The following is a 25,843-nucleotide window of genomic DNA, read 5'->3' on the forward strand; positions in this document are numbered from 1 at the left end:
TACATCAGATGTTTCAACCATAGGGGTTTTGATTGGATGTAATGACAATGCATGATTAGCATGGACATGAAAGGTGTTACTATTATCACGTCCTTTACAACAACAATAACATAATCCTAAACTAAATAATAACAACACAAGCAATAACATTCCCATGGCAATAATATGATGGGGTTGTTGTACAATTTTAGTCACAAAGCACAATCCATCATACTTAGTACATAAAGCAGACACTCTATAAGCTGTATGAAAGGCATTCTTTTCAACTTGATACATATTTTGAAGCATGTGAATTTGCCCTTGTATTTCAGAGATTCTCTGAGCCTCTGGTAACAGTGAAAGCAAATTCTGAAATCGATCAGGCACTAAACTAGTCCACTTCAAGGGTATCTGGAACTTAAGGGCTACTTACAAAGTTCTATCTGCAGGCCAGTAAATAATATGATTGCCTGCAGCAGTAGTGAGATTAAAATGTATATCTCGCAAGGTGGTGGCTTCAACATATACACAGCTATCATTTGCTTGAAAAAGTAGGTGTCCTGTCAGGGTAATTCCTTGTCCCCCTATCCTCCCAGCAAACATTGTCATGAACAGTGACAGTTTATGGATACACTGAAGCTGTGGGGGTTCTAACAGACAAAATGTCCATTGACTCCCTAATCCCATCCAAATATTGGGTGCTATTCTAGGGGCACTGACTATAAATCTGTTGGGCATACCAGGTGGTCTAATCTCCCAGATGTCACGGTGAATCATCCAGTCCCACATGCATCCTCCCCATGGACCCGGCAGGTTCAGTATGTGGGAGCCCACACCCCTCCTACCGGCCCATACGCTTGGGAGGAGCACTGTGAGTATATACAACTCCATCCTGAAAATCTCCAAGTATGTCTCCATGGCCACAGGTCAGATGGTACTCCTGAAGTGTCTGTAAGGGCAGTGGGCCAAGCCTGGGGCTCAAGATCATTCCGAATGGCCATCATCTGGTCATTCAGGAAATCCTGAATTTCTGAACATGCTAGATCCCACTGCAATGCCTTCCCAGCCTCAGTGATATTCAATACCATCTCTGTCAGTAACTTCTGGGTCATAGAACTAAGGGCGGAAATAACATGTAACTCACCAACTCCAGCCTGTACTTGGGTTAGCTGTGCCCCAGAAATAAGGCTAGTGGCCTTCTCTAGTTGCCCCAATTTCTCATCATGTTCTTGGTTCTTAAAAATATTCCAAATGGCTGCTGCACTATTGGCCCCATCCCATAGGGATCCAGTCAAGTCCCTCTTCTTCTAGAGGAAATAACCCAAGCCCTCTGTTGTGCTAATCTAATGGCAGCCCCCTGTGAGCATTCATTTGGGTATGTAGAGGTGATCTGGAAACTGGATAAAGGGCAATGTAAATTTGACAGTCCTTAGTGTAGTATTAATTACAGTCCACCAATATCCTAATACATCTCTCTTTGGTGTAGTACTGTACCACATCTGTTATTTAACTATTCTCAGGTACTTTCAAGAGGCATTAACATTAATAGCATAGGAGGGGGTGTATTGCAATAAGGTACAGGTTACATTATTAATTACTGGAATAATTTCAATACAGGTAAAATTTCCAATGGCAGAACAAACTCTTTGGGTATTCGTTTAATTATTTACTAATTGGGCGACCAAATAACAATAAGGGCCTCTTTCATCTAACACATTGCAAACTCCAGGAACAGCCATCATATCTACTTCACTATGGAACCCATCAATTGCAATTACAGATTCTTGGAGTTCATTTGTAGTGATATCACATATTTCTATTTCCACTGATCCATTTGTTTTCCACTCAATTATTCGCTTATATGGGATATCCTGAACTTTAAAAATATTTTTTTCTTTTTCCAAACAGTCTTTAAATAAATCACTAAAGTGTGAAGGCCTCGGCCATTGGTTTTATCAAATATATGGCATTGTCTGTATTTGGGTGTGTTACAGGGGTAACAGTGTAATGGAGGAGATGGCAGGGGCAGTGGCAACAAGGTGCCTTTGGTACTTGTCATTTAAAATCCAATTAGGGAGGGCAATACATGCTGAAGGACTTATCCAAAACACAGGGCGCAGTCTGTGGAATAAACCCCAACGTCCAATCAATACCACATTCCCAAGCATGGGTCCCACAAGTTTCTTCCTGTCAGTGTATAATTCTTTGTTTCTTCACCAAGATCAGTTCTTAATGTCTTTTGTAGTCAGGAATCCCTGGACTTTGGTGGTTTCAACAGAGCGAGTGTTCCTTCTCTTTTCCTGAAACAGTTGTGGTTCAGCATCATACAGGGGAGCGGTTACCAGCACATCACCCTGTAATGGTTTGATTCTTCTAGAAAAATCCAAAGGCACAGTAGGTCTGTCAGTGGACAAGGGAGAGGTTACTAGCACTTCACCTTGTCCTTTTTCCCTGCTGTCCAGAAGGCACAGCAGAGCTAGAAGGAGAAATAGGCTAATCATCAGTCGGAGAATCCTCCCGAGATGGAGGGGTCTTTTTGTAGTGAGAAGTGGGGGTCCAGGCAGTCAGTCCTTGGCACTTCACAGCGGTGTTGGTGGTTAACAGGACTTGGAAAGGGCCTTTCCAGCATGGAGCCAAAGCAGTCTTTCATTGGTGAACCTTTACATAGATCCAGTCTCCTGGTTCCAAGGAGTGGCAGAGCTGCTAGGGTCTTTGGGTAGCGCTTCTTTACCTGTGAGAAAAGAAACCTAACACATTTCATTAATGCCTGGCAGTGTTTTGCAGATCTCATAGCTGCTTGGGCACATTCAGGCCCCCCCTTTTCTTGGTTGTCAGCCAAGCCTTAGCTGTGAGCAGTGTCCTTGGATGGGGCCAGCGTCTTATCTTCGGACTGAGTTTGCTAGCTATTTTCTTTTTCCAGTTAATTCGTTCTGTTCTTTTCCCTTCTCCCCTTCTTGGGTTCTTTTAATCTACAAAGGAAATTTCCACTCTTCACTCATACACTTTTTCCAACAATGAACACATACACATTGCCATTATACCGTACATTAGTCTTATTATTCAATGTATGCCATGTACACCCTTCCAGTAAAATAACTTTATTACAGAGCTATGGAGCAACAAACCAGGACGAGCACACCCACTTTTGAGGAGTCCACTCGGTACAACCTCTGATGTCCAATAGCTTTCCTCCCTCCCCAGCCCTCTGGCTAGAAATCTGAGGTAGCCAGAAGGATCCCATGTGCAATATGGGGAGGGGTTAACTTTTCATGTCCTTGCTTCCAAAGACTGTTGGTATGCAACTTTAACAACATTTTTTTTCAATTAAAAGATCTGGCTAATGAAATTTCTTTTTCCTTACTTAATCAAATGTATTAGACTTTAGTATATCACATTTTCCTGATTTATCCAAACGCTTTGTATTTCAAGTTGAATAAAACAAGTATCTGCATTTTGATTTCATCCTTCTGTTTGATTTTAAACTAGACTATCCTATGAAAATATTAAACACAACAATTCTGGCCACGAGACAAACACCACAAGACAGGACATAGAACACAGAACATAATTCCTATTGTGCCGGTAAATGCATGGTACGTTGAATGCTGTTCAGCTCACATCAGTTTTCTCTGATCATCTGAAAGATAAAAGAACAGAGGTCTACCCCTTCTGGGCAGTCAGTCATTGCTTAAAATATACAAATACTCTTGTTGATTTCAGGTAAAACAGAGGAATTACCCCATATTTTCTTGTACTTGTTTCATAGGCAGCCCAGGTTTCAGTGGCTTCTACCTTATCAGTTAGATAATTGCATTAATACAGATGCTTTGTGGCTTGCTTCTGGATCCAAAGCTATCCACAGCTTAAAGATTCTTACTTAAAAAGGGACACAATTAACTTTGAAATCACTTAACGTAGCTGAATTTGCGTACCTTAGTCCGAAGTGGGGCGTTAGTGGGGACCAGGCCTTAGGATCTCACCCTATAGGGCACTCACACAGAAGAGGCACACAGAGAGGAAAGGGGAGGGAAGATGGGTTCACACACTCCTAGACCCAGGTAGCTTCCTCGCCAGACGATGCCAGGCCGAGTCAGCCCACCGTGGGTCGGATCTTCTACAGATCCTCTAGGTGGAGTTACCGGGCTAGCTTTAGAATATTTCTGGTCACGAGCTATTGCTTCGCAGAATTCTCCAGGCGTCTTCCGGCAACTCTCATTCACACTGTGTACACATACACACACCCTAAGGCCTCTGTTTCTAAAAACCACGATGCATCTGTACCTTATGTCTGGACTCAATACACTTTCCCTTATGAGGGGGTAACAACCCCTCTTGAGGCGGTAAAAACCCCTCAGCACAGGTGCATACCTATGCATTTCCCTTATGCATTAACCTTATTGGGGGTGGCAAAACTAAGTCCCCAGCACCACATAAACTAACCTTATTGGTGGCGGCAAAACAGTTCCCCAGCACCGCTCTGCATCTGATTTTGCTCCACAGTCAATAAGTTCAGATGGCGTAAGCCCAACAGGGACAGACGGCCCCATGGACAGTCCTCCTCCGATATCCCAATAGAGATTTCAAAAGGTCTCATACCTCTCTTGTGGCGCCATGGGGTTCGAAGGAGAACGATCCGTAAAAGCTGCCGTCGTCTCAGTAGGCGTTGCCATCCCGGACGAGCCCCCAAATTGTCGGAGAAAATCATAATTCTCACTTTCTGGTTGGGTGCAGCAAAGTCAGATACTTTATTCTCAAGCAATTGCGTGGAGGGAGAGAGTGCACTAGGACACAGGGTCTCCCCCTCCTAGGCAGGTCTCTCTCCAGGTAAACAATTACAGCACGCATTTATACCTTTATTACAGGCAATAATAAGCAACACTACACAGACAGGAGCAAGCAACAGCTGCATTTTGTTTATACAGAGGTCAGCCTGATCACTTATTTTTCTCACTTATTTTGACTCTAGTCCACATTCTATCTTATCTACACAAGGTCGCAACAACTTCTCACCCAGTTCTTTCCCACTCGCCTCACACATCCTCGCTTCTACAAATCTCGCGTTATTAGGGTTACAGTTAGCCTGACTCTTGCTAACAGATACTGTTTGCCTTGAAATCCCCTTCCAATCCCTGTCAGTTCTTTCTCTACTTCCACAATGTTAATCGGAGTTGATTTATAGGATTATAAAAGTATAAGACTGATCAGTATTTAGAGGAACTATGTTGTAGACATGAGTAAGACAAACTGAAATGCAAAAAACTGTGGGCTGAGGCCTGCAAGACTTTAGCTTAGCTATTTTAAGCCGTGGAGACAAGAAATGATGGCGCAAGTCAATGACCGAGAAATAACCCGAAAGATTATGGGACAGAGGTACCAACTGGTAATATTGTGAAAGTATAGCTGGGAAGATTACATTTAAATTATAAAATGCTGTAACGACAAATATTGTCTCTAACACCTGCCTTAACCACAAGATAAAGGTGGCATGTCAATATTAACAAGAACCTACCCAGCCTATAGAATTCAGGGTCCCTTGTGTTTCCAGGAGACAAAGGCCAATAAGAAAGAGAGGGTTGACAGTTTCATGTACATGCGCAGAATGTACGGATAGACAGACTCACAGTATAAGAAAGGGTGCCCAGAAGAGGACAATTGAGCTTCCTCTGGGAAACTCCAGCAGGAACCACTCCCGTATTGATGCTCAATCCATAAGAGGGCCAACAGACTCCAGTACCATCTAGGGGGATGTGAGTAGTTCTGTAGGTATAACTGGCACAATGTACTTATCTTTAGGAATTGCATGTGCTGTGACATTTATAACTTTGTTGACAACTTTAATAAAACTACTAAAAGATAGATGCTCTTGTCACTGTCTGTGTTATTTGCCTATGCTTTCATGTGTTCCTATGAACTCTAGATCCAGAACAAACGGAGATGACCCTGTTGAACTTGAGACTGTAGCCACCTGAGCTGAACCCACTGAAGTATGATTAATATTAAATAGAATAAAAGGCTACAGCAGGGACCTGCTTTCAGCTTTCTGAACAGTCCTGTGTTCTTAAAGTGCGAGCATCAAGCACCTTCCCTGACCACCCCACAGTGATACTGGTGACGTGTCCCTGGTAATCCACCAACACTTCCATAACGCCTTCCTCTGCAGCGTGGGGTGTGGATCAGCCAGGCAGGTATCACCGAACCAGTTCCCTGCCATTGCAGCTGCCTTGGGTATTGGTGGCACCTCTGTCTCTCCTGTTCTCTGAGGCACACCTCAGTTTCATGCCCTCAGGACTAAAATGCTTTAGCTTCTCTGAAGTCATTGGACTCAAGACAGGGGTATTTGGGTGAAACGTAATGGCCTTTGCTGTACAGGAGATCGGATTAGATGGTCTAATGGCCCCTTCTGGCCTTCTACACCATGAAACCTAACAGCTGAGTGGACCCTATGAGGCCCCCCTCCCCAGTGACTTAGGCCATGTCTACACTGCAAGCCATGGTCAATGCAAGTCATGCCAACGTACAGCCGATTACGTTTGTACATCACTCGGGCACGTGCACACTTGGCAGCTTGTATGGGCGCTGCACAGGCTCACTAGGAGTGCTTGTGTTGATGCAAAGTGCGCTGTACCATGGATCGGTATCCCAGTGTGCCACGCGCTGCCATCTGGCATGGTGCCTTTTGGGAAATGTTCACAATGTCTTCTGGGATAGAAATGACTCACCCAGGGAGCTATGGGCAGGGCCGGCTCCAGGTTTTTTGCCACCCCAAGGAAGGAGAAGAAAAAAAATAAAGGGCTGGACTGCCACCCCTTGAAAGGTGCTGCTTCAAGCACATACTTTGAATGCTGGTGCCTAGAGCAGGCCCTGGCTATAATATATGGATCTCATAGAGCTGGAAGGGCCTTTGAGAGGTCATCAAGTCCAGCCCCCTGCCTTCCCTAGCAGGGCCAAGTACTGATTTTGCCCCAGATTCCTAAGCGGCCCCTCCTAAGGATTGAACTCATAGCCCTGGGTTTAGCAGGTCAATGCTCAAACCACTGAGCTATCCTAGCATGCCTCTTTCTCTAGCCCATAATGCCAGCTGTAGCCTATAATTTTTGCACCTTTTAAAAAAAAATCCAAGAAACCCATGTGGCTCTGGGTTAGGGTTAGGGTCACTGGCAGTGTTTACTCACTAGCTTGGTCTCAGTGAGGAAAAATATCCCAATGTGTCTGATGTGTCCTACCTGATATCTGCGAGGCAAAGGGGGGAAAGCTGCCAGCAGGGGGGTGGTGGACAGACTGGTTTCGGACTTTGACCAGCCAGACACAATGGCTATTACAAGAGCCAGGTGTGGAGCTCTGCAGTTGAGGGAGGCTTTGACAGAGACTTTAATGGTCAGTCTCAGTAGAGTTCTGTGCTGGAGTGTTCTCTGGGCCTGGAGCTTTGGTGCTGCTAAGAATTGTGTAGTGCTTGCAGCTCATGTCTCAAGATGACCGGGTATTTTCCTGACGTGACGCTATCAATTATATGGTGCTTAGTGTGTATTTACATGGACTGTTTGCTTTGGCTACTGCTGTGCATTCGGCAATATTTGTTGTGTGCTAATAAAGATAATTTATTTCTCCATAAACACAGCTTTACTCAGTGGGGGGAAAAGAGTGCAGAAAAGTAATGTGCAAACCCCCCCACCACCACCACAGCCAATGTTATACAGATTTTTAACATAAATTAATGGGGTGAAAAAATAAAATTAGAAAGGAAGTAAACACTTAGATCCTTTTGAGTGCACAAATGTACTGTGTTGTGACTCCATATATGCTGACCTGTGAGAGCCACGTTTTGCATATGTGGAGCTGTGGCTGGTTTTCCTTGCTGTCCCCTGTGCATTTCCCTCTCCTGGCCCTGCTGCCACTCCTGGGCCTCTTTCCTGTCCTCTTGCTTTCTCCATGCTGTTGATCCTATTGGCCCTCCAAGCCCTTCGTTCATGGTCTAATGCAGCGCTGGGTCCTAGGACCCCACAGAACCCCTCATCAGGGTCAGGCATTCTGAGGGTGCCGAGGGGGTGCCGATCCGTAGCAGCTGCCGCTGTCTCAGCGGGCGTTGCCATCCCAGACGAGCCCCCAAATTGTCAGAGAATAACAGAGTTCTCACTCTTTTGTTTGGGTACAGCAAATCAGATACTTTATTTTCTTTAACAGCTGTGTAAAGGAAGAGAGTGCACTAGGACACAGGGTCTCCCCCTCCTAGGCAGGTCTCTTCTCAGGTAAACAATCACAACACGCATTTATACCTTTTGATACAGACAATAAAAAGCAACCGCAGCATTTTGTTTATACATAGGTCATTCTGATATCTTGTTTTTCTCAGTAATGTAGACTCTCAGTCTGCATTCCATATTGTTCACACATTATCTACACAAGGTCGAAACAACTTCTCACGCAGTTCTTTCCCACTCGCCTCACACATCCTCACTTCTACAAATCTCGCGTTATTAGGGTTACAGTTAGCCTGACTCTTGCTAACAAACTGTCATGCATTGCATCCCCTTCCTGTCAGTTCTTTCTCTGCTTCCACAACCCCCCCCTTTTGTACTACTAGTACAACAAACATTCTCAAATCTCTATTTGCATTAAGTCTTGGAATTCAGATTCTACTTCAGATCCTTCAACCCTTAGAGGTTTTGATGAGGATGGACATGAAAAGTGTTACTATTATTACGTCCTTTACAACAACAATAACATAATCCTAAACTAACTAATAGCAACACAAGCAATAACATTCCCACAGCAATAATATGCTGGGGTTGTTGTACAGGTTTAGTCATAAAGCACAATCCATCATACTTAGTACATAAAGTAAACACTCTATAAGCTGTATGAAAGGCATTCTTTTCAACTTGATATATATTTTGAAGCATGTGAATTTGCCCTTGTATTTCAGAGATTCTCTGAACCTCTGGTAACAGTGAAAGCAAATTCTGAAATCGATCAGGCACTAAACTAGTCCAATTAAGGGTATCTGGAACTTAAGGGCTACTTACAAAATTCTATCTGCAGGCCAGGAAATAATATGATTGCCTGCGGTGGTAATAAGATTAAAATGTATATCTTGCAATGTGGTGGCTTTAACATACACACAGCTATCATTAGCTTGAAAAAGTAAGTGTCCTGTCAGGGTAGTTCCTTGTCCCCTACCCTGCCAGCAAACGTAGTCATGAACAGTAACAACTTCTCCTGGCTTCAGTTTATGTATACACTGAAGCTGTGGGGTTCTAATGGCCAAAATGTCCATTGACTCCCTAGCCCCATTCAAATGTCAGGTGTAATGCCAGGAGCATTGACTAAAAATCGATTGGGCATACCAGTTAGTCTAATTTCCCAGATGTCTTGGTGAATTACCCAATCCCACATGCATCCTCCCCATGGACCTGGCAGGATTCGGTATGTGGAAGCCCACACCCCCTAACTGGTCCATATGCTTGGAAGGAGCTCTGTGAATGTCCGCACTTCCACCCAGAAAGTCTCCAAGTATGTCTCCATGGCCACAGATCAGATGGTACTCCTGAAGTGTCTGTAAGGGCAGTGGGCCAAGTCTGATGCTCTAGATCATTCCGAATAGCCATTAGCTGGTCATTCAGGAAATCCTGAATTTCTGAACATGCTAGATCCCACTGCAATGCCTTCCCAGCCTCAGTGATATTCAATACCATCTCTGTCAGCAACTTCTGGGTCATAGAACTAAGGGCAGAGATAACATATAACTCACCAACTCCAGCCTGTACCTGAGTTATCTGTGCCCCAGAAATAAGGCTAGTGGCCTTCGCTAGTTGCCCCAATTTCTCATCATGTTCTTGGCTCTTAAAAATATTCCAAACTGCTGCTGCACTATTGGCCCCATCCCAAAGGGATCCGGTCAAGTCTCTCTTCTTTCTAGAGGAAATAACCCAGTCCCTCTGTTGTGCTAATCTAATGGCAGCCCCCTTTGAACAATTTGGGTATGTAGAGGTGATCTGGAAACTGGATAAGGGCAATGAAAATTTAACAGTCCCTAGTGTAGTGTTAATCACAGTCCATTAATATCCTAATACATCTCTCTTTGGTGTAGTACTATACCACATCTGTTGGTTGAACACCTTTATGTACTTCCGGGAGGCATTAATATTAATGGCATAAGAGGGGGTGTATTGCAATAAGGTACAGGTCACATTATTAGTCACTGGAATAATTTCTATGCAGGTAAAATTTCCAGTGGCAAAACTAACTCTTTGGGTATTCGTTTAATTGTTCACTAATTGGGTGACCAAATAACAATAAGGGCCTCTCTCATTTAACACAGTGCAAATTCCAGGAACAGCCATCATATCTACTTTGCTATAGAACCATCAATTGCAATTACAAATTCTTGGGGTTCACTGGTAGTGATATCATATACTTTTATCTCCACTGATCCATTCTTTTCCATTCAATTGTTCGCTTATATGGGATATCCTGAACCTTAAAATAATTTTTTCAAACAATATTTAAATAAATCACTAAAGTTTGAAGGCCTTGGCCCTTGGAATATACAGTATTGTTTGTATCTGGGTAAGTTACAGGGGTAACAGTGTAATGGAGGAGATGGCAGGGGCAGTGGCAACAAGGTGCCTTTGGTACTTGTCACTTAATATCCAATTAGGGAAGGCAATACATGCTGAAGGACTTATCCAAAACACAGGGCGCAGCCTGTAGAATAAACCCCAACATCCAATCAATACCACATTCCTAAGCATGGGTCCCACAAGTTTCTTCTTGCCAGTGTATAATTCTTTGTTTCTTCAGCAGTGTCAGTTCTTAATGTCTTTTGTAGTCAGGAATCCCTGGACTTTGTGGTTTCAATGGAGCAAGTGTTCCTTCTTCTCTTTTCCTGAAACAGTGTGGTTCAGCATCATACAGGGGAGAGGTTACCAGCACATCACCCTGCACCTAATTCTTGTATTATGGCACCTAATTCTTGTATTATGGGAATAAGTAAATAACTTTTCCTTATCCACTTTCTCCACATCACTCATGATTTTATATACCTCTATCATATCCCCCCTTAGTCTCCTCTTTTCCAAGCTGAAGAGTCCTAGCCTCTTTAATCTCTCCTCATATGGGACCCGTTCCAAACCCCTAATCATTTTAGTTGCCCTTCTCTGAACCTTTTCTAGTGCCAGCATATCTTTTTTGAGATGAGCAGGCCACATCTGTACGCAGTATTCGAGATGTGGGCGTACCATCGATTTATATAAGGGCAATAATATGTAACCCTTCTGCCCATCTAAGTTGGCAGCAACAAGGGCTGGGTTCTGTATCTAGGGGTTCCGTTTCAATAACGCAATGCAAAACCGGCTCGAGCCCCCACCCAGTGACCTGGGACAATTACATACCACCTCCTGGGTGCCTCTAAGAGGCAATACTTCCCCTCTCGCAAGCACGGAGTCTGAGTGTAACAGAAAATGTTTAATAACATGAGGTAAACGACATCAGCATTAAATTGGAAAAACACCACAACCAGGATTCATAACACAAACCATGAGCAAAAACCCACCCCAGCAAATTGGGCTGTGTCCTTTCCCTTTGGTTCTTGAATCCAGCAACCCAAAAATCACCCAGAGTCCCCAAAGTCCAACACCCCCAAAGTCTCTTGGGTCCAGCAACCACCCAAAGTCCCCAAAGTCCAACAGACCCCAAAGTCTCTGTCCCTGGTCAGTGCAGCCCCAGAGTAAAAAAGGGGGGCACGCAGGGTGTTAAGAGGCACCTTACATGATCCGAGGCCAGCTGGCCGTCTCTCCGTGGGGTTCCGCCACAGCCTTCACCACGAGCCAGTCCACTTCCTGCCGTCCCACAAACTGCTCCGCTCTACGAGCTGCTCCGCTCACCGACCTGTGAGCCGCTCCAGCCGTCCCCGCAAACAGCTCCGCTCGCCGTTCCTTGGGTCGCTCCAACCGGCCCCGCAAGGCTCCGCGCTGCTCGCTGCTCCTCCAGTCGTCCCCACAAATTGCTCCACCAGCTACTTAGCAATATAGCTTCAGGCTCCCCCACTAGTTAACACAGCCTCAGTGATCTCAGCTCTTAATAACTTTAGCTCTTTTGTGATTTCAGCTCTTAGCAATTTCAGCTCACAGTAGGGGAGCTCCAGTGCTAGCGCACCATTGGCCCAAAGTGAATTCAGCTCAGCAGCCTGTAACTAGACTCCTAATGGAATCAAAATTAGCTCTGACATTCAACAGTGGAGAGAGGCAGTAGTGCAATTGGTGTTTCAAACCCTCAGAGGAGGCCCATACCCTCAGGTACAAATACCTGTCCCCATCCTCTCTCTATTCCCTGGGTTTTGTAACCCATGGCCCTTGTCAAGCAAGTGCTACTTAGGTAATGGTGAAGGACTCACTCAGTCCTTCAGTTCCACTGGCCTTGATTCACAGAATCAAGGTAACAAAACTTTATTCTTCCTGCCCCAATAACAGAGAAAACTGGGGATCCCACACCAGCCAAAGTAACCACTTTCAGTTGCTGTTGTTTCATGCCAGGCGAGTGGGTGTGCCTATGCAAACAAGATCAGCCCCTGGATTCTCAGTCTTATTCTCTATCCCCTTTTTAATGATTCCTAACTTCCTGTTTGCTTTTTTGACCGCCTCTGCACACTGCATGAACATCTTCAGAGAACTATCCACGATGACTCCAAGATCTTTTTCCTGACTTCTTGTAGTTAAATTAGCCCTCATCATATTGTATGTATAGTTGGGGTTTTTTTTTCCAATGTGCATTACTTTACATTTATCCACATTAAATTTCACTTGCCATTTTGTTGCCCTATCACTTAGAATTGTGAGATCTTTTTGAAGTTCATCAGAGTCTGCTTTGGTCTTAACTATCTTGAGCAGTTTAGTTTCATCTGCAAACTTTGCCACCTCACTTTTTACCCCTTTCTCCAGATCATTTATGAATAAGTTGAATAGGATGGTCCGATGACTGACACTTGGGGAACACCACTAGTTACCCCTCTCCATTCTGAGAATCTACCATTAATTCCTACCCTTTGTTCCCTGTCTTTTAACCAGTTCTCAGTCCATGAAAGGATCTTCCCTTTTATCCCATGACAGCTTAATTTACATAAGAGTCTTTGGTGAGGGACCTTGTCAAAGGCTTTCTGGAAATCTAAGTACACTATGTCCACTGGATCCCCCTTGTCCACATGTTTGTTGACCCCTTCAAAGAACTCTAATAGATTAGTAAGACACGATTTCCCTTTACAGAAACCATATTGACTATTGCTCAACAGTTTATGTTTTTCTATGTGTCGGACAATTTTATTCTTAACTATTGTTTCGACTAATTTGCCCGGTACCGACGTTAGACTTACTGGTCTGTAATTGCCAGGATCACCTCTAGAGCCCTTTTTAAATATTGGCGTTACATTAGCTAACTTCCAGTCATTGGGTACAGAAGCTGATTTAAAGGACAGCTTACAAACCTTAGTTAATAGTTCCGCAACTTCACATTTGAGTTCTTTCAGAACTCTTGGGTGAATGCCATCTGGTTCTGGTGACTTGTTAATGTTAAGTTTATCAATTAATTCCAAAACCTCCTCTAGTGACACTTCAATCTGTGACAGTTCCTCATATTTGTCACCTACAAAAGCCGGCTCAGGTTTGGGAATCTCCCTAACACCCTCAGCCATGAAGACTGAAGCAAAGAATCCGTTTAGTTTCTCCGCAATGACTTTATCGTCTTTAAGCGCTCCTTTTGTATCTTGATCATCAAGGGGCCCCACTGGTTGTTTAGCAGGCTTCCTGCTTCTGATGTACTTAAAAAACATTTTGTTATTACCTTTGGAGTTTTTGGCTAGCCGTTCTTCAAACTCCTCTTTGGCTTTTCTTATTACATTCTTGCACTTAATTTGGCAGCGTTTATGCTCCTTTCTATTTGCCTCACTAGGATTTGACTTCCACTTTTTAAAGGAAGTCTTTTTTATCTCTCTCTGCTTCTTTTACATGGTTGTTAAGCCACGGTGGCTCTTTTTTAGTTCTTTTACTGTGTTTCTTAATTTGGGGTATACACTGAAGTTGGGCCTCTATTATGGTGTCTTTAAAAAGCGCCCACGCAGCTTGCAGGGATTTCACTTTAGTCACTGTACTTTTTAACTTCTGTTTAACTAACCCCCTCATTTTTGCATAGTTCCCCCTTTTGAAATTAAATGCCACAGTGTTGGGCTGTTGAGATGTTCTTCCCACCACAGGGATGTCGAACGCTATTGTATTATGGTCACTATTTCCAAGCGGTCCTGTTATAGTTACCTCTTGGACCAGCTCCTGCGCTCCATTCAGGACTAAATCTAGAGTTGCCTCTCCCCTTGTGGGTTCCTGTACCAGCTGCTCCAAGAAGCAGTCATTTAAAGTATCGAGAAATTTTATCTCTGCATTTTGTCCTGAAGTGACATGTACCCAGTCAATATGGGGATAATTGAAATCCCCCACTATTATTGGGTTCTTAATTGTGATAGCCTCTCTAATTTCCCTTAGTATTTCATCATCACTATCACCGTCCTGGTCAGGTGGTCTATAATAGATCCCTAATGTTATATTCTTATTAGAGCATGAAATTTCTATCCATAGAGATTCTATGGAACATGTGGATTCACTTAAGATTTGTACTTCATTTGATTCTACATTTTCTTTCACATATAGTGCCACATCCCCCCACCCCCCACCCCCCGCATGACTTGTTCTGTCCTTCCGATATATTTTGTACCCCGGAATGATCGTGTCCCATTGTTTCAGAGTAGCAGCCGTGTTAGTCTGTATCCGCAAAAAGAACAGGAGTACTTGTGGCACCTTAGAGACTAACAAATTTATTAGAGCATAAGCTTTCGTGGACTACAGCCCACTTCTTCGGATGCATATAGAGTGGAACATATATTGAGGAGATATATATACACACATACAGAGAGCATGAACAGGTGGCAGTTGTCTTACCAACTGTAAGGGTACGTCTTCACTTACCGGAGGGTCCGGTGGCAGGCAATCGATGTTCTGGGATCGATTTATCACGTCTGGTTTAGACGCGATAAATCGATCCCGGATCGATCCCGGAAATGCTCGCCGTCGACGCTGGTACTCCAGCTCGGCGAGAGGAGTACGCGGCATCGACGGGGGAGCCTCCCTGCCGCGTCTGGACCCGCGGTAAGTTCGGACTAAGGTACTTCGAATTCAGCTACATTATTAACGTAGCTGAATTTGCGTACCTTAGTCCGAAGTGGGGGGTTAGTGGGGACCAGGCCTAAGAGGCCAATTAAGTAAGAGAAAAAAACTTTTGAAGTGATAATCAAGGTAGCCCAGTACAGACAGTTTGATAAGAAGTGTGAGAATACTTACAAGGGGAGATAGATTCAATGTTTGTAATGGCTCAGCCATTCCCAGTCCTTATTCAATCCTGAGTTGATTGTGTCTAGTTTGCATATCAATTCCAGCTCAGCAATCTCTCGTTGGAGTCTGTTTTTGAAGTTTTTCTGTTGTAATATAGCCACCCGCAGGTCTGTCATTGAATGACCAGACAGGTTAAAGTGTTCTCCCACTGGTTTTTGAGTATTATGATTCCCGATGTCAGATTTGTGTCCATTAATTCTTTTGCGGCGAGACTGTCCGGTTTGGCCAATGTACATGGCAGAGGGGCATTGCTGGCACATGATGGCATATATCACATTGGTAGATGTGCAGGTGAATGAGCCCCTGATGGTATGGCTGATGTGATTAGGTCCTATGATGATGTCACTTGAATAGATATGTGGACAGAGTAGTCCACCAGGTTTCTGTGATGCCTATTATATCAATATCCTCCTTTATCACAAGGCACTCTAGTTCACCCATCTTATTATTTAGACTTCTAGAACCATCCGGCATGTATGAACTGCTCATCTGAAACTTGCTATGGCTGTAGTTCATTCTGAATAAAACATTCATGTGATCTTCTACGTTGACAGCGCAAGGATGGAGTTTCTCTGGCATCTACTAATGGCGATTGGGATCCTTGCAGGGACTGGGGTGTCTCAGCAATGCAACCCCGCACCAGGGGGTAAGGAGCTGGCACAATGTGAATGGAAACTTGTTCCCTTTTTTGTTATACCCCATTCCCTTCTGCCTCAGCCTCTGCCTAGTGAGACAGCAGAAACCCTGGGAGACTCTTCCCTTCCCACCACTGACCTGGGCAGGGGCTCCAGCGGGCAGGGGCAGACAGGGGGGGCTCCATCTGAACATCCTGCCCCATCCCTGCTTTGGGGAGCAGCTCCAGCTGGGTATGGGATGTGGGGAGGCTGAGAGGGGCTCAGCCAGGGCTGAGACCCCAGTACAGACCTGCTATCACTCCTGTCTCCGGGGGCCATGGCTCCCACTGTGAACCTGGCTTTCATGCAGTGCCTGGTTTGTGTGTCACTGCCGGGAAGTGGCTCTGGCTCTGTGTGGGATACCGGGTGTCTAGAGCCCCCCTAGCAGAGGCGGCGGAAGCTTCCTAACAGGTGGGGGGGGGGGCACCAGCCCCTGAACTGAGACCCCCACCTCATGCCACCCCTTCCCCCAAGTCTCTGTTCCTGCACAGCCTCTTCCCCTCCAAGGCTCTGCCCTCTCCCCGTTACTTGTCCTTACAGCCAGTAAAAAATGGGAGGGCCATGTTCCCCTGCTCCCCCTTGTTCCGGCGCCCCTGTACCCTAGCAAGGGGCATGTCCCACTTCTCCTCTTCCTGCCCTTTGATTTCAGATTATAACTTGGCGCGGGAGCAGCCGGTCTCTCAATCCTCCACACACAAGGAATACGGGCTTGAAAAAGCCGGGCCTGGAAAGGCCGTGGATGGAAAATGCGATGGGATTTTGGACCATGGCTCCTGCAGCCACACCCAGGATGAGAGAGATCCGTGGTGGAACGTGGACTTGGGCAGTCGGTATTCTGTCTCCATGGTGATTGTGAAGAACAGGGAGGACTGCTGTGGAGAGACACTCAAGGGGGCCCAGATCCGCGTGGGAGACTCACTGATCGACCATGGCAAACAGAACCCCATGTGAATTGCTTCCCCATCCCCTGGAGTGAGACGACTCCTCCCAGCTCAGACACAGGGGTATCGTTGCCAGCCGCGGCCAGGGTGAGGTCTATTCCCCTCGGAGCTGCCTGGGGCTGGGGGCGCGGTGCTGGTGGTGCTCTCAGCTCCTGGATGGAAGGGAACCGCACGTCACTGAGCACAGCAACCCCTGCAGAGCAATCCAGGGTAGAGCTAATCTCTCTCCAGGCCCCTGCATGTTCTTTCTCTGCCCTTATAGCTGCTCTGTGCCTAGAATCACCTCATCCAAGGCAACAGGAACGGATTTTCCTGGAACCCATAGATTTCTAAGACATGAAGGGACATTTCCGGTCACTTAGTCTGACCTCCAGTATCACACTGGTCAGAAAACTGCACAGAGTGATTCTATGCTGAGCCCATAATTTCAGCGTGAGCTGCAGTGTATCTATTAGACAGACGTCTAGCCTTGATTTAAAGACTCCAAGGGAAGGAGAATCCATCATGTCCTCGGTTATCTGCTCCCTCGGTTAATGACGCTGACTGATGAAATGTGAACCTTATTTCTAGTCGGAGTTGGGTTGTGATGGGAACAGGGACACCCCCAGTCTCTTACAGTCTGTCATTCACTCCGTGCTTTGGCCTCTGCAGGCTCAGAGTTAAAGGGTCGTCAGTCCTGCTGCCAACTCGCCTGTGCCCCCTAATCTCAGCCTCTCGCTCTTGTCTTCTGCTCTTTGCAGCTGCGGGACCATCACCGACACCAAACCAGGATCCCTCAGCACCATCTGCTGCAATGGGATGAAGGGCCGTTACGTCACCATCACCGTCACCATCCCGGGCAGGGTGGAGTATCTCACCCTGTGTGAGGTCGAGGTCTATGGCACCCAGGTGGCGGATGAGTGCTACTAAGTGGAAGTGACACAGTCCATGGTGCGGGGAAGCACCTCACCTTGTGCTGGGGGCGGGAGGGGGGCGGTTGGTGCAGAAATGAGCCGCTGTCACCTAATAAACTCCACTGGTCCCTTCCTGCGTCTCTCCTGTCGTTTGTCTCCATCCTGCGCTGTTCTGGCCATGTCTCCCCTCCCCTTCCCTGGCAACGTGGTTCTGATCCCACATGAGCCAGAGGGGCCTCGGCTCCAAACCCCAGACGGGATTTGGGTTAATCCAGTTCTTCTGCTGCTGCTTCCAGCCCTTCCCTCCTCCGAACACCCACTGCCCATTCCCCAGCCTGCTCCCCCCTCTGAGTACAACCCGCTCTCTGGCTCCCCTGCCCCTTCTCCCAACCTGGGGCTGAGGCACCTGTTCTCCCTTCCCCCTTCAACCCAACGCTCCTTCACAGCCCTCCCCCGAACTCCAGCTGCCCTGCTGTCACTGCTAGCCCTGGGCCATCAGCAGAGTGGGGCTGGCTTTGGCCTGTCCATCCACGAACTCTGCAACTGCTTGGGCCCTTCTGGGACGCCTCTGACCCTGAGGAGCCCCAGGAGGGTGGAAGAGCAGAGCTGACAGCTGATATGGGGCCAGATTTCAGGCGGGTGCAATTGGGCACAACTCCACTGGTGGCACTGGGATTGCAGCCGCTTATGCCAGGGCTGAATTTCACCCCTATATTGTGCACAGTGATCGTGAGCCAGGCAGCGGTAACAGAGCGGTGCCCAGCCCCGAGCCTGGGCCACGAGGTGACTATTAATGTGTGGAGGAGTACGGCCAAGTTCCTGTAGTAACAGCTTGATGTACGTCTGCTGTCATCATCCTGGTGTCCCCCCACAGCTCGGCCGAGGCCCCTCAGTCCTGCCCCCAGTCTCCTGCTATCCCAGAGAGCCGTGTTTGCTGAGCAGACACAGACATTCGGGGCATGTCGTACTGTGACTCTGCTGTGGGCAAATGGCCAAAGGGGACATTGACTTTCTATAGACTCATAGGCTTTAAGTTCAGAAGGGACCGGCATGGTTATCTAGTCCAGTAGTCCCCAAAGCGGTGCCCGTGGGCACCATGGCACCCGCCGGGGCATCTATGTCTGCCCACCTACTGGCTGCCAGACAAGCAGCCGCCGAAATGCAGCCGAGAAGCAGCGTCATTGTAAAGGAGCCCAGACTCACCCCTGTGGCGCCTCCTGCTGGTCGTCCAGGGAATTAGCTCTCCAGCCTCTGGAGCGCCCTCTGCAGGCCGGTGATCCACCTGTCCTCTCCTTCTCGGCTCCCGTGTCCCTCCCAGGACCCCGGTGCCCTTTGCTCTGGGTGCTGCCCCCTGGCAATACCCGCACGCTAGGTCTCCCCTCCCAGGGGAACCCCCACCCACTATCCCCACCTTGCCTCAGCACTAGGCCACTGCCAGTCACCAACTAGCCCCCACTCCCTGGGGCAGACTGCAGTATAGGCCACTCATCACTGGCAAGGGGGGTTTGGACCTGCTGCCTTGGCCTAGCCCTGGGCTGCCCTCTGCAACCCCCAGTACCCCTTGGCCTTCCACTAGGCCGCAGCCTGGGGCTATCCAGGCTGGAGCTCCCCAGCTCCTCAGCCTGTCCCCAGCCCTCCTCCACTCAGGTACTCTGTCTTAGCTCCCTGCAGCCAGGCCCGTCTCTCTCTGAATGCAGAGAGAGACTGTCTGAGCTCCTGGCTCCCCAGCCTTTATAGGGCCAGCTGAGTCTGTTTGAGGCATGGCCCCAGCTGCAGCCTCTTCCCCCGACCAGCTCAGCCTACAAGCTGCTTTCTCCAGCCACAGCCCCCTCTGGACCGGAGCGGGGTCCACCCCGCTACAGTCGTCAAGCGGCGTCGCCACCGAAATGCCGCTGATTTTCGGCAGTATTTCGGCGGCGAGCCTTCTTGGTGTTGCCACTTCTCTGCGGCATTTCGGCGGCTGCTTGTCCGGCGGCCACAGTCCACGGCGGCTAGCTGTCCAGCGCCCGCCACACGGCAAAGGTTGGGGACCACTGATCTAGTCTGACCATCTGCATATCGCAGGCCACAGAACCTCACCCACCCACTCCTGGAACAAACCCCTAACCTCTGGGTGAGTTACTGACGTCCTCACATCACATGTTACAGAGAATCCACCGTTTACGCTAGTTACACCTACAAGTGACCTGTGCCCCATGTTGCAGAAAAAGGTGAAAAATCCTCAGGGTAATTAATAAAGATGTGAAATATGATTGGTCCTAAGACCGATCTCTGAAGAACTCTAGTTGTTGTCTCCCTCCAGCCTGACAGATCACCTATCAGTATGACCCCGTGGTAGTCTCCCCTTTATCCACCTTTCAATTCTCAAATTAATCCCCATCTTCTCCAATGTAACTAATAATTTCCAATGTGGAACTGTATCAAATACCTTATGGAAATCCAGGAAGATTAGATCTACTGCGTTTCCTTTGTCTAAAAAATCAGTTATCTTCTCAAAGAAAGAGATCAGGTTGGTCTGGCATGATCTACCTTTTGTAAAAACATGTTGTATTTACCATTTACTTCTATGCCCTTAACTACTTTCTCTTTCAAAATTTGTTCCAAGACCTTGCATACTATTGAGGTCAAACTAACAGGCCTGTAGTTTCCTGGATAATTTTTCTTCCCCTTCTTAAAACTAGGCACCATATTAGCAATTCTCCAGTCGTAGGATAAAACCACTGAGTTTGTAGATTCATTAAAAATCCTTGCTATTGGGCTTGCAATTTCATGTGCCAGGTCCTTTAATATACTTGGATGGAGATTATGCAGGTCCCCAGTTTAGTCCCATTAAACTGTTTGAGTTTTAATTCCATCTCAGAAATGGTCATTTCAACTTCCGTATCCTTATTCCCTTTAGCCACCCGGCCCCTACCTGGGAGCTCTTCATTACCATTATTAAAAACTCAGGCACAGTATTTGTTTAGGAGTTGTGCCATGCCTGGATTATCTTTCATCTCCACCCCATATCTGCAGAGGCCTCTGCTGCTTGATCTTGTAATGTGTTTAACTCCATTTATTCACTGGGCAAAAACACATCCACACACGCTTCAGGAATATTGCTGCGGGAACTGGGAGTGGAAGTCTGTGATGGTTTATAAGACAATCCTCAGTGTCTCCACTGGGGGCAGCGGTGTCACCCTGGAGGAGGGGAAGGGAAGGCAACTGGAGATAAGATTGTTGTATCAGTCAGGCAAGGTACTAACAAACTTCAACAGGACTTTATTTTTACAGCGGAAACCTCTTTACCAAGCTGCTACTGCACCCTCTGTAGCTCTCACTCCGCCTCCTCAACTCCTCCCCCCTCCTTCCTGTTTCCTGTCCTTTCAGACTCCCACCAGCCAGTGCTCCCAGTTCTAAGAATTACAAGCAGCATCTAAACACCACATTCCCTCCTCTCTTAAGAAACTTTCCCAATTAAAATGAACTTTGTCGTTCTAACCACAGGAACAAATATGAAACAAGACACTATACTGTTGGCAGAAATATTACACTGAAAACACTGTAGAAGCTACATAACATAGTCTCTAGTCCAGGCAGGTGGTTGTCTAGATCTGACAGGCCGTCTCTCAAGCCCCGGTTCCAGTGCAATGTCTTGTTGTGTTGGTTCTACAGTGAAGTCATCCAATGCAGACTGGGTGTTGGCATAATCTCCTTTTGGTGCACAGGCAGGTGCAAGATAAGAAGCATTCCATACCCGCCCATCAGAAAGTCGATAGGTGTGAGGTCCCTTCTTCTCTATGATTTTAAGAGGAGCTGTGAATTTATGGTCCCCTTTGCGTAAGATTCCAGGTTTTTGTATTCTAACGAAGGAACCACACTCAAACTTTGGTTCCTTGGCACCCCGCCGTTTGTCTGTGAAAGCCTTATACTGTGCTTGGTTCTGTTCAACTGTTTTTCTCACATCATCCTCGTTTGGGGCATCAGATCGTGCCTTTAACAATCCAGCAATGTTCAGTTTAGTATTCAGCTGTTTCCCATGCAGTAACTCTGCGGGTGATTGTTAGAGCATAGGTCAACTATTTGCCTATTTTCCCAGCCGAAGCTGCCTTCCGCCTATACGTATACAAAACAATCAATCAAGGAAGTCCAACAGATGTATCCTGTTTACCCCTAGAAAGGAATTTAAAAATTCCATAGGTTAGCAGAATGTATGCACGCTAAGTTGTTTGTTACTGTGTATAAAAAAGCTTGCTCTGCGCTTGTAACTTGTGTTCCTCCCTCTGGCAATAGTCGAGGGGGACACCCACTCAGCTGACTGATCAATAAAGAACTTGAAGCCGTCTTCTAGACTCCCGTGCCTCCTTGGGGTAATTGGGCAGCTCCAGGGGGAAACGAGCCCATTTGGCTAACATGATCTTTGCGTTGTGGCATGTCGTGTAACCCGGTATGCTTGCAAGAAATCAGTAGTGAAGGGTATCCACAATCGCCCTTCCAGTTTAGCTGTTTGCAAACTCTCTTTCAAACTTCTGTTAAACCGTTCGATTTCCCCATTGGCTTGAGGGTAATATAGGGATGACCTTCTGTGTAAAATGTTCCTCTCGGCTAGAAAAGTTTCAAACCCCAGGGAAGTAAATTGACTACCATTATCTGAAACCAGTTCTTTGGGGTTACCTTCCCGGCTAAAAACTGAAGAGAGGAATTTAATTACTGTAGCAGAAGAGATTTGTGATGTAACGCTACCTCAGGCCATTTACTGAAATAGTCTATTAAAGTGATGGAATAGCGACAGTCAATTGGAGCAGTGTCAAAGGGTCCTACAACGTCAATTACCACTTTTTCCCATGCAGATTCAGGAAGAGGAACAGGCTGTAATGGAGGGGTACATGTCACTGCTGTCTTATCATGTATTTGGCAAGTGACACAGGATTTTATGAGTGCTTCAGTTTGAGAGTCCATCCCTGGCCGTAATTTCTGTTGTACAGGCATCACATTATTCCGCATTTTAACTTTATGCAAAAACCCATAAGCACAGCCGAGTTTCTCCTCAACCTGGTGTTGGGTCCCAGCTGAAACTGGTGTGTGTACCACAAGAGTACTTTGCTGAGGAGGATCAATTCATCCATTAACTACCCTGAGATTTAAAGTAGCCAATAAATCTCTGCCAAGGATAGGAGTGCCTTTGTGGACAATGTAGAACTCTGCAGTTACACAGCAATCACCAAAAGTAACTATTGCTGGCAGGCAGCCATGTACTGGAATATGGTTTTTCAAATAGCATACCAAGTGAAGTTTGGGTTCAGTAAGAGGCACATCTTTAAAGTAATGCAAATAGATGGAATCAGGTAGTATAAATATTTCTGAGCCAGTGTCCAACATTAGCTGAATAGAGTGGGATTTGCCTGAGGGTACTTTATCTGTTCTGGAATATGTGCAGTAGTGATTTTGTCTACACTCAGCACAGTAACATCTGGTATTGTAACTGCATGCACCTGTTGATTGAACTGGCGACTGCGACCTACTTTAGCAAAATGCCCAATCTTTTTGCAATGATTGCACTGAGCTACTTTTGCTGGACATGCTGTGTAGCTTGCAAGGTGTTGTGGGGATGCACAGCGAAAGCATGCTGTTACTCTATTTTGCATTTGCTGATTTCGTGGCTTTTCATTAGTTTTCCTCTTGCAATTGTTTGTCTGCAGCGATAGTGAACTTTTCTGCAAAGGAGTCACAGCATGGACTGTGCTTCCTGTATCTTTGCTCATGATTTTGGCTTGAGCTGTAGCTGACTCACTCTGAGTAGCGATGGTTATTGCTTTTTCTAGTGTCAGTTGTGGTTCTAGAAGTAAGCGTTCTCTTACACGAAGCACGGTTGTTTTCTCAATGAGCTGGTCTCTAATCATCTCATCTGCCATATTCCCAAAGTCACAAGTTACAATCAGACTCCTCAGGGAAGCCATTACAGTCTCCCCTGTAGTTTCTGCTCACGCTGGTGAAATCTGTAGCGATTAGCTACTACATTCACTTTTGGCACAAAAAAGTTCTTTAATGCAGTGAGTGCAGTCTCATATTTATCATCTGCAAGGGGAAAAGTGTAAAATATACGCTGCCCTTCTGCTCCAAGGCAGTGGATTAGCAGAGCACTCTTTCTTACTTCAGAAATCTCCGTAGCACTGATTGCAAGCAGATAAGTCTCAAACATATGGATCCAGACAGTAAAAGCAAGTGGAGGCTCACCTGGGCTTTGCAGAAAGGGTGCAGGTGGGTTCAGAGGCAGAAGATCCCACCCTCATCACCAAAATGTTGTATCAGTCAGGCAAGGTACTAACAAACTTCAACAGGACTTTATTTTTACACTGCAAACCTCTTTACCAAGCTGCTGCTGCACCCTCTGTAACTCTCACTCCGCCGCCTCAACTCCTCCCCCCTCCTTCCTGTTTCCTGTCCTTTCAGACTCCCACCAGCCAGTGCTCCCAGTTCTAATCATTACAAGCAGCATCTAAACACCACATTGATGCTGGGCTGATCCCTCACTCCTGCCTGGGCTGGGGGATCTTCCCTGAGCGACCCTCTGAAGAGAAGGGTTGAGAGTCTCAGCACTGGGCCACTGAGCCCTCAGCTGGCAGAGCCCTGGGACTCTGCTGTAGGGGGCACTGCTGCCCTGGCCCTAGATGCAGACGGGCCGGCGGGTCCCTGCCAGTGCTCCTCCATCTCTAATGGCCCTGGTGCAGGGATACAGGAGGGCTCGGCTCTGCAGGAGTTTGTGGAACAGGCCCTGAGTGGCCTGATTCATGGGGGAAGCCTGAATCTACCCCTGAAAAAGGATCATGTTCTGGGTGTGATGAGGGGTCTTTACCCTTTCCTGGCTGTAGGCACCAGGCAAGGGGTGAGGCCAGCCTAAGCTCATTCATAACCCATCACCAAAGCCTACCCCATCATCCAACCTTCAAACCATCACTGACCCTGACCCCATCACCCAACCCCACCTTCTCACCCATTCCCACGCCTCCATCACCAAACACCACCCCATCACTGAATCCGACCCCATGACCTTTCACCCAACCCATCACCCGTCACTTAACCGAACCTAGTCATTCAATCCCACCCCATCACCCACGCACGGAGGTTATCCTCATGGCAGGGCATGAAGGGAGACAGCACAGGTGCAGGCTGAGTGGACACTGTTACCAGAGTTCTCCAATCAGCAGCACAAGGACGCAAATGCACCTACAATGGAGCACCCATAAGGACGGACACACATCACAAAGAACCTTCATTACTGCACAAGGTGAGTAACTTCCTCTTTTTGCATCCCAGGATCAAATTCACTCTTTTGGCCATTGCATAACACCAAGAACTCATATTCAGGTGCCCCAAAATCTTTTTCAGAGTCGCTGCTTCCCAGGATAGAGTCCCGCATCCTGTAAGGATGGCCTATATTCTTTGTTCCCAGATGTATACATTTACCTGTATACTCCTGGGGGAATTCTGCCCCACTGCACATGCACAGAATTCATGTACTGCACAGATTTTTTTTTCATAGCAGAAAATACATTCTGCCCCAAAGTGCTACAGTTATGCCTTTCGCCCACCGTGGTGCCAGAACAGAAAGTAGCCACTCCCGGGCACGAGCAGCCCCAGCTGAGAATAGGGAAGAGAAGACATTACATTCCTTACAGTGCTCTGCCCTTGGGACCACATCAGGGGGCATGAGATATGGGGGATGGACAGCATGGGTCCTATGGGGCTGCTGGGGAGTCACAGATGGGGGTTCAGAAGGGCTAGTGGGGGGACAGACTGGAGTGGAGGTGCAGGGACACATGGGGACAGGGGGAGAGGGTGGCTGAGTGGGGGTGCAGGGACACATGGGGTGAGGGGCAGCTGTCCCTGACTGAATGAGAAAGGCTAGGGATCAGCTAGGGTCTGAATGGGGGAGGCTCTCTAACAATCCCTCCCCA

General features: G+C 46.9%; 1 protein-coding gene across 1 annotated transcript in view; it reads left to right on the forward strand.

Annotated features, from left to right (window-relative positions):
• Nucleotides 1-25,843, forward strand: part of LOC101948759 (uncharacterized) — a 138,119-nt gene that overhangs the window by 75,733 nt on the left and 36,543 nt on the right. The window contains exons 16-18 of the mRNA XM_065582488.1: nt 15,956-16,047; nt 16,725-17,022; nt 17,682-17,917. Of these exons, the coding sequence (XP_065438560.1) occupies nt 15,956-16,047; nt 16,725-17,022; nt 17,682-17,917 (626 nt within the window). The remainder of the gene's footprint in view (nt 1-15,955; nt 16,048-16,724; nt 17,023-17,681; nt 17,918-25,843) is intronic.

Source organism: Chrysemys picta, chromosome 2 (genome assembly GCF_011386835.1).
Source record: "Chrysemys picta bellii isolate R12L10 chromosome 2, ASM1138683v2, whole genome shotgun sequence".
NCBI classification, from domain to species: Eukaryota; Metazoa; Chordata; order Testudines; family Emydidae; genus Chrysemys; species Chrysemys picta.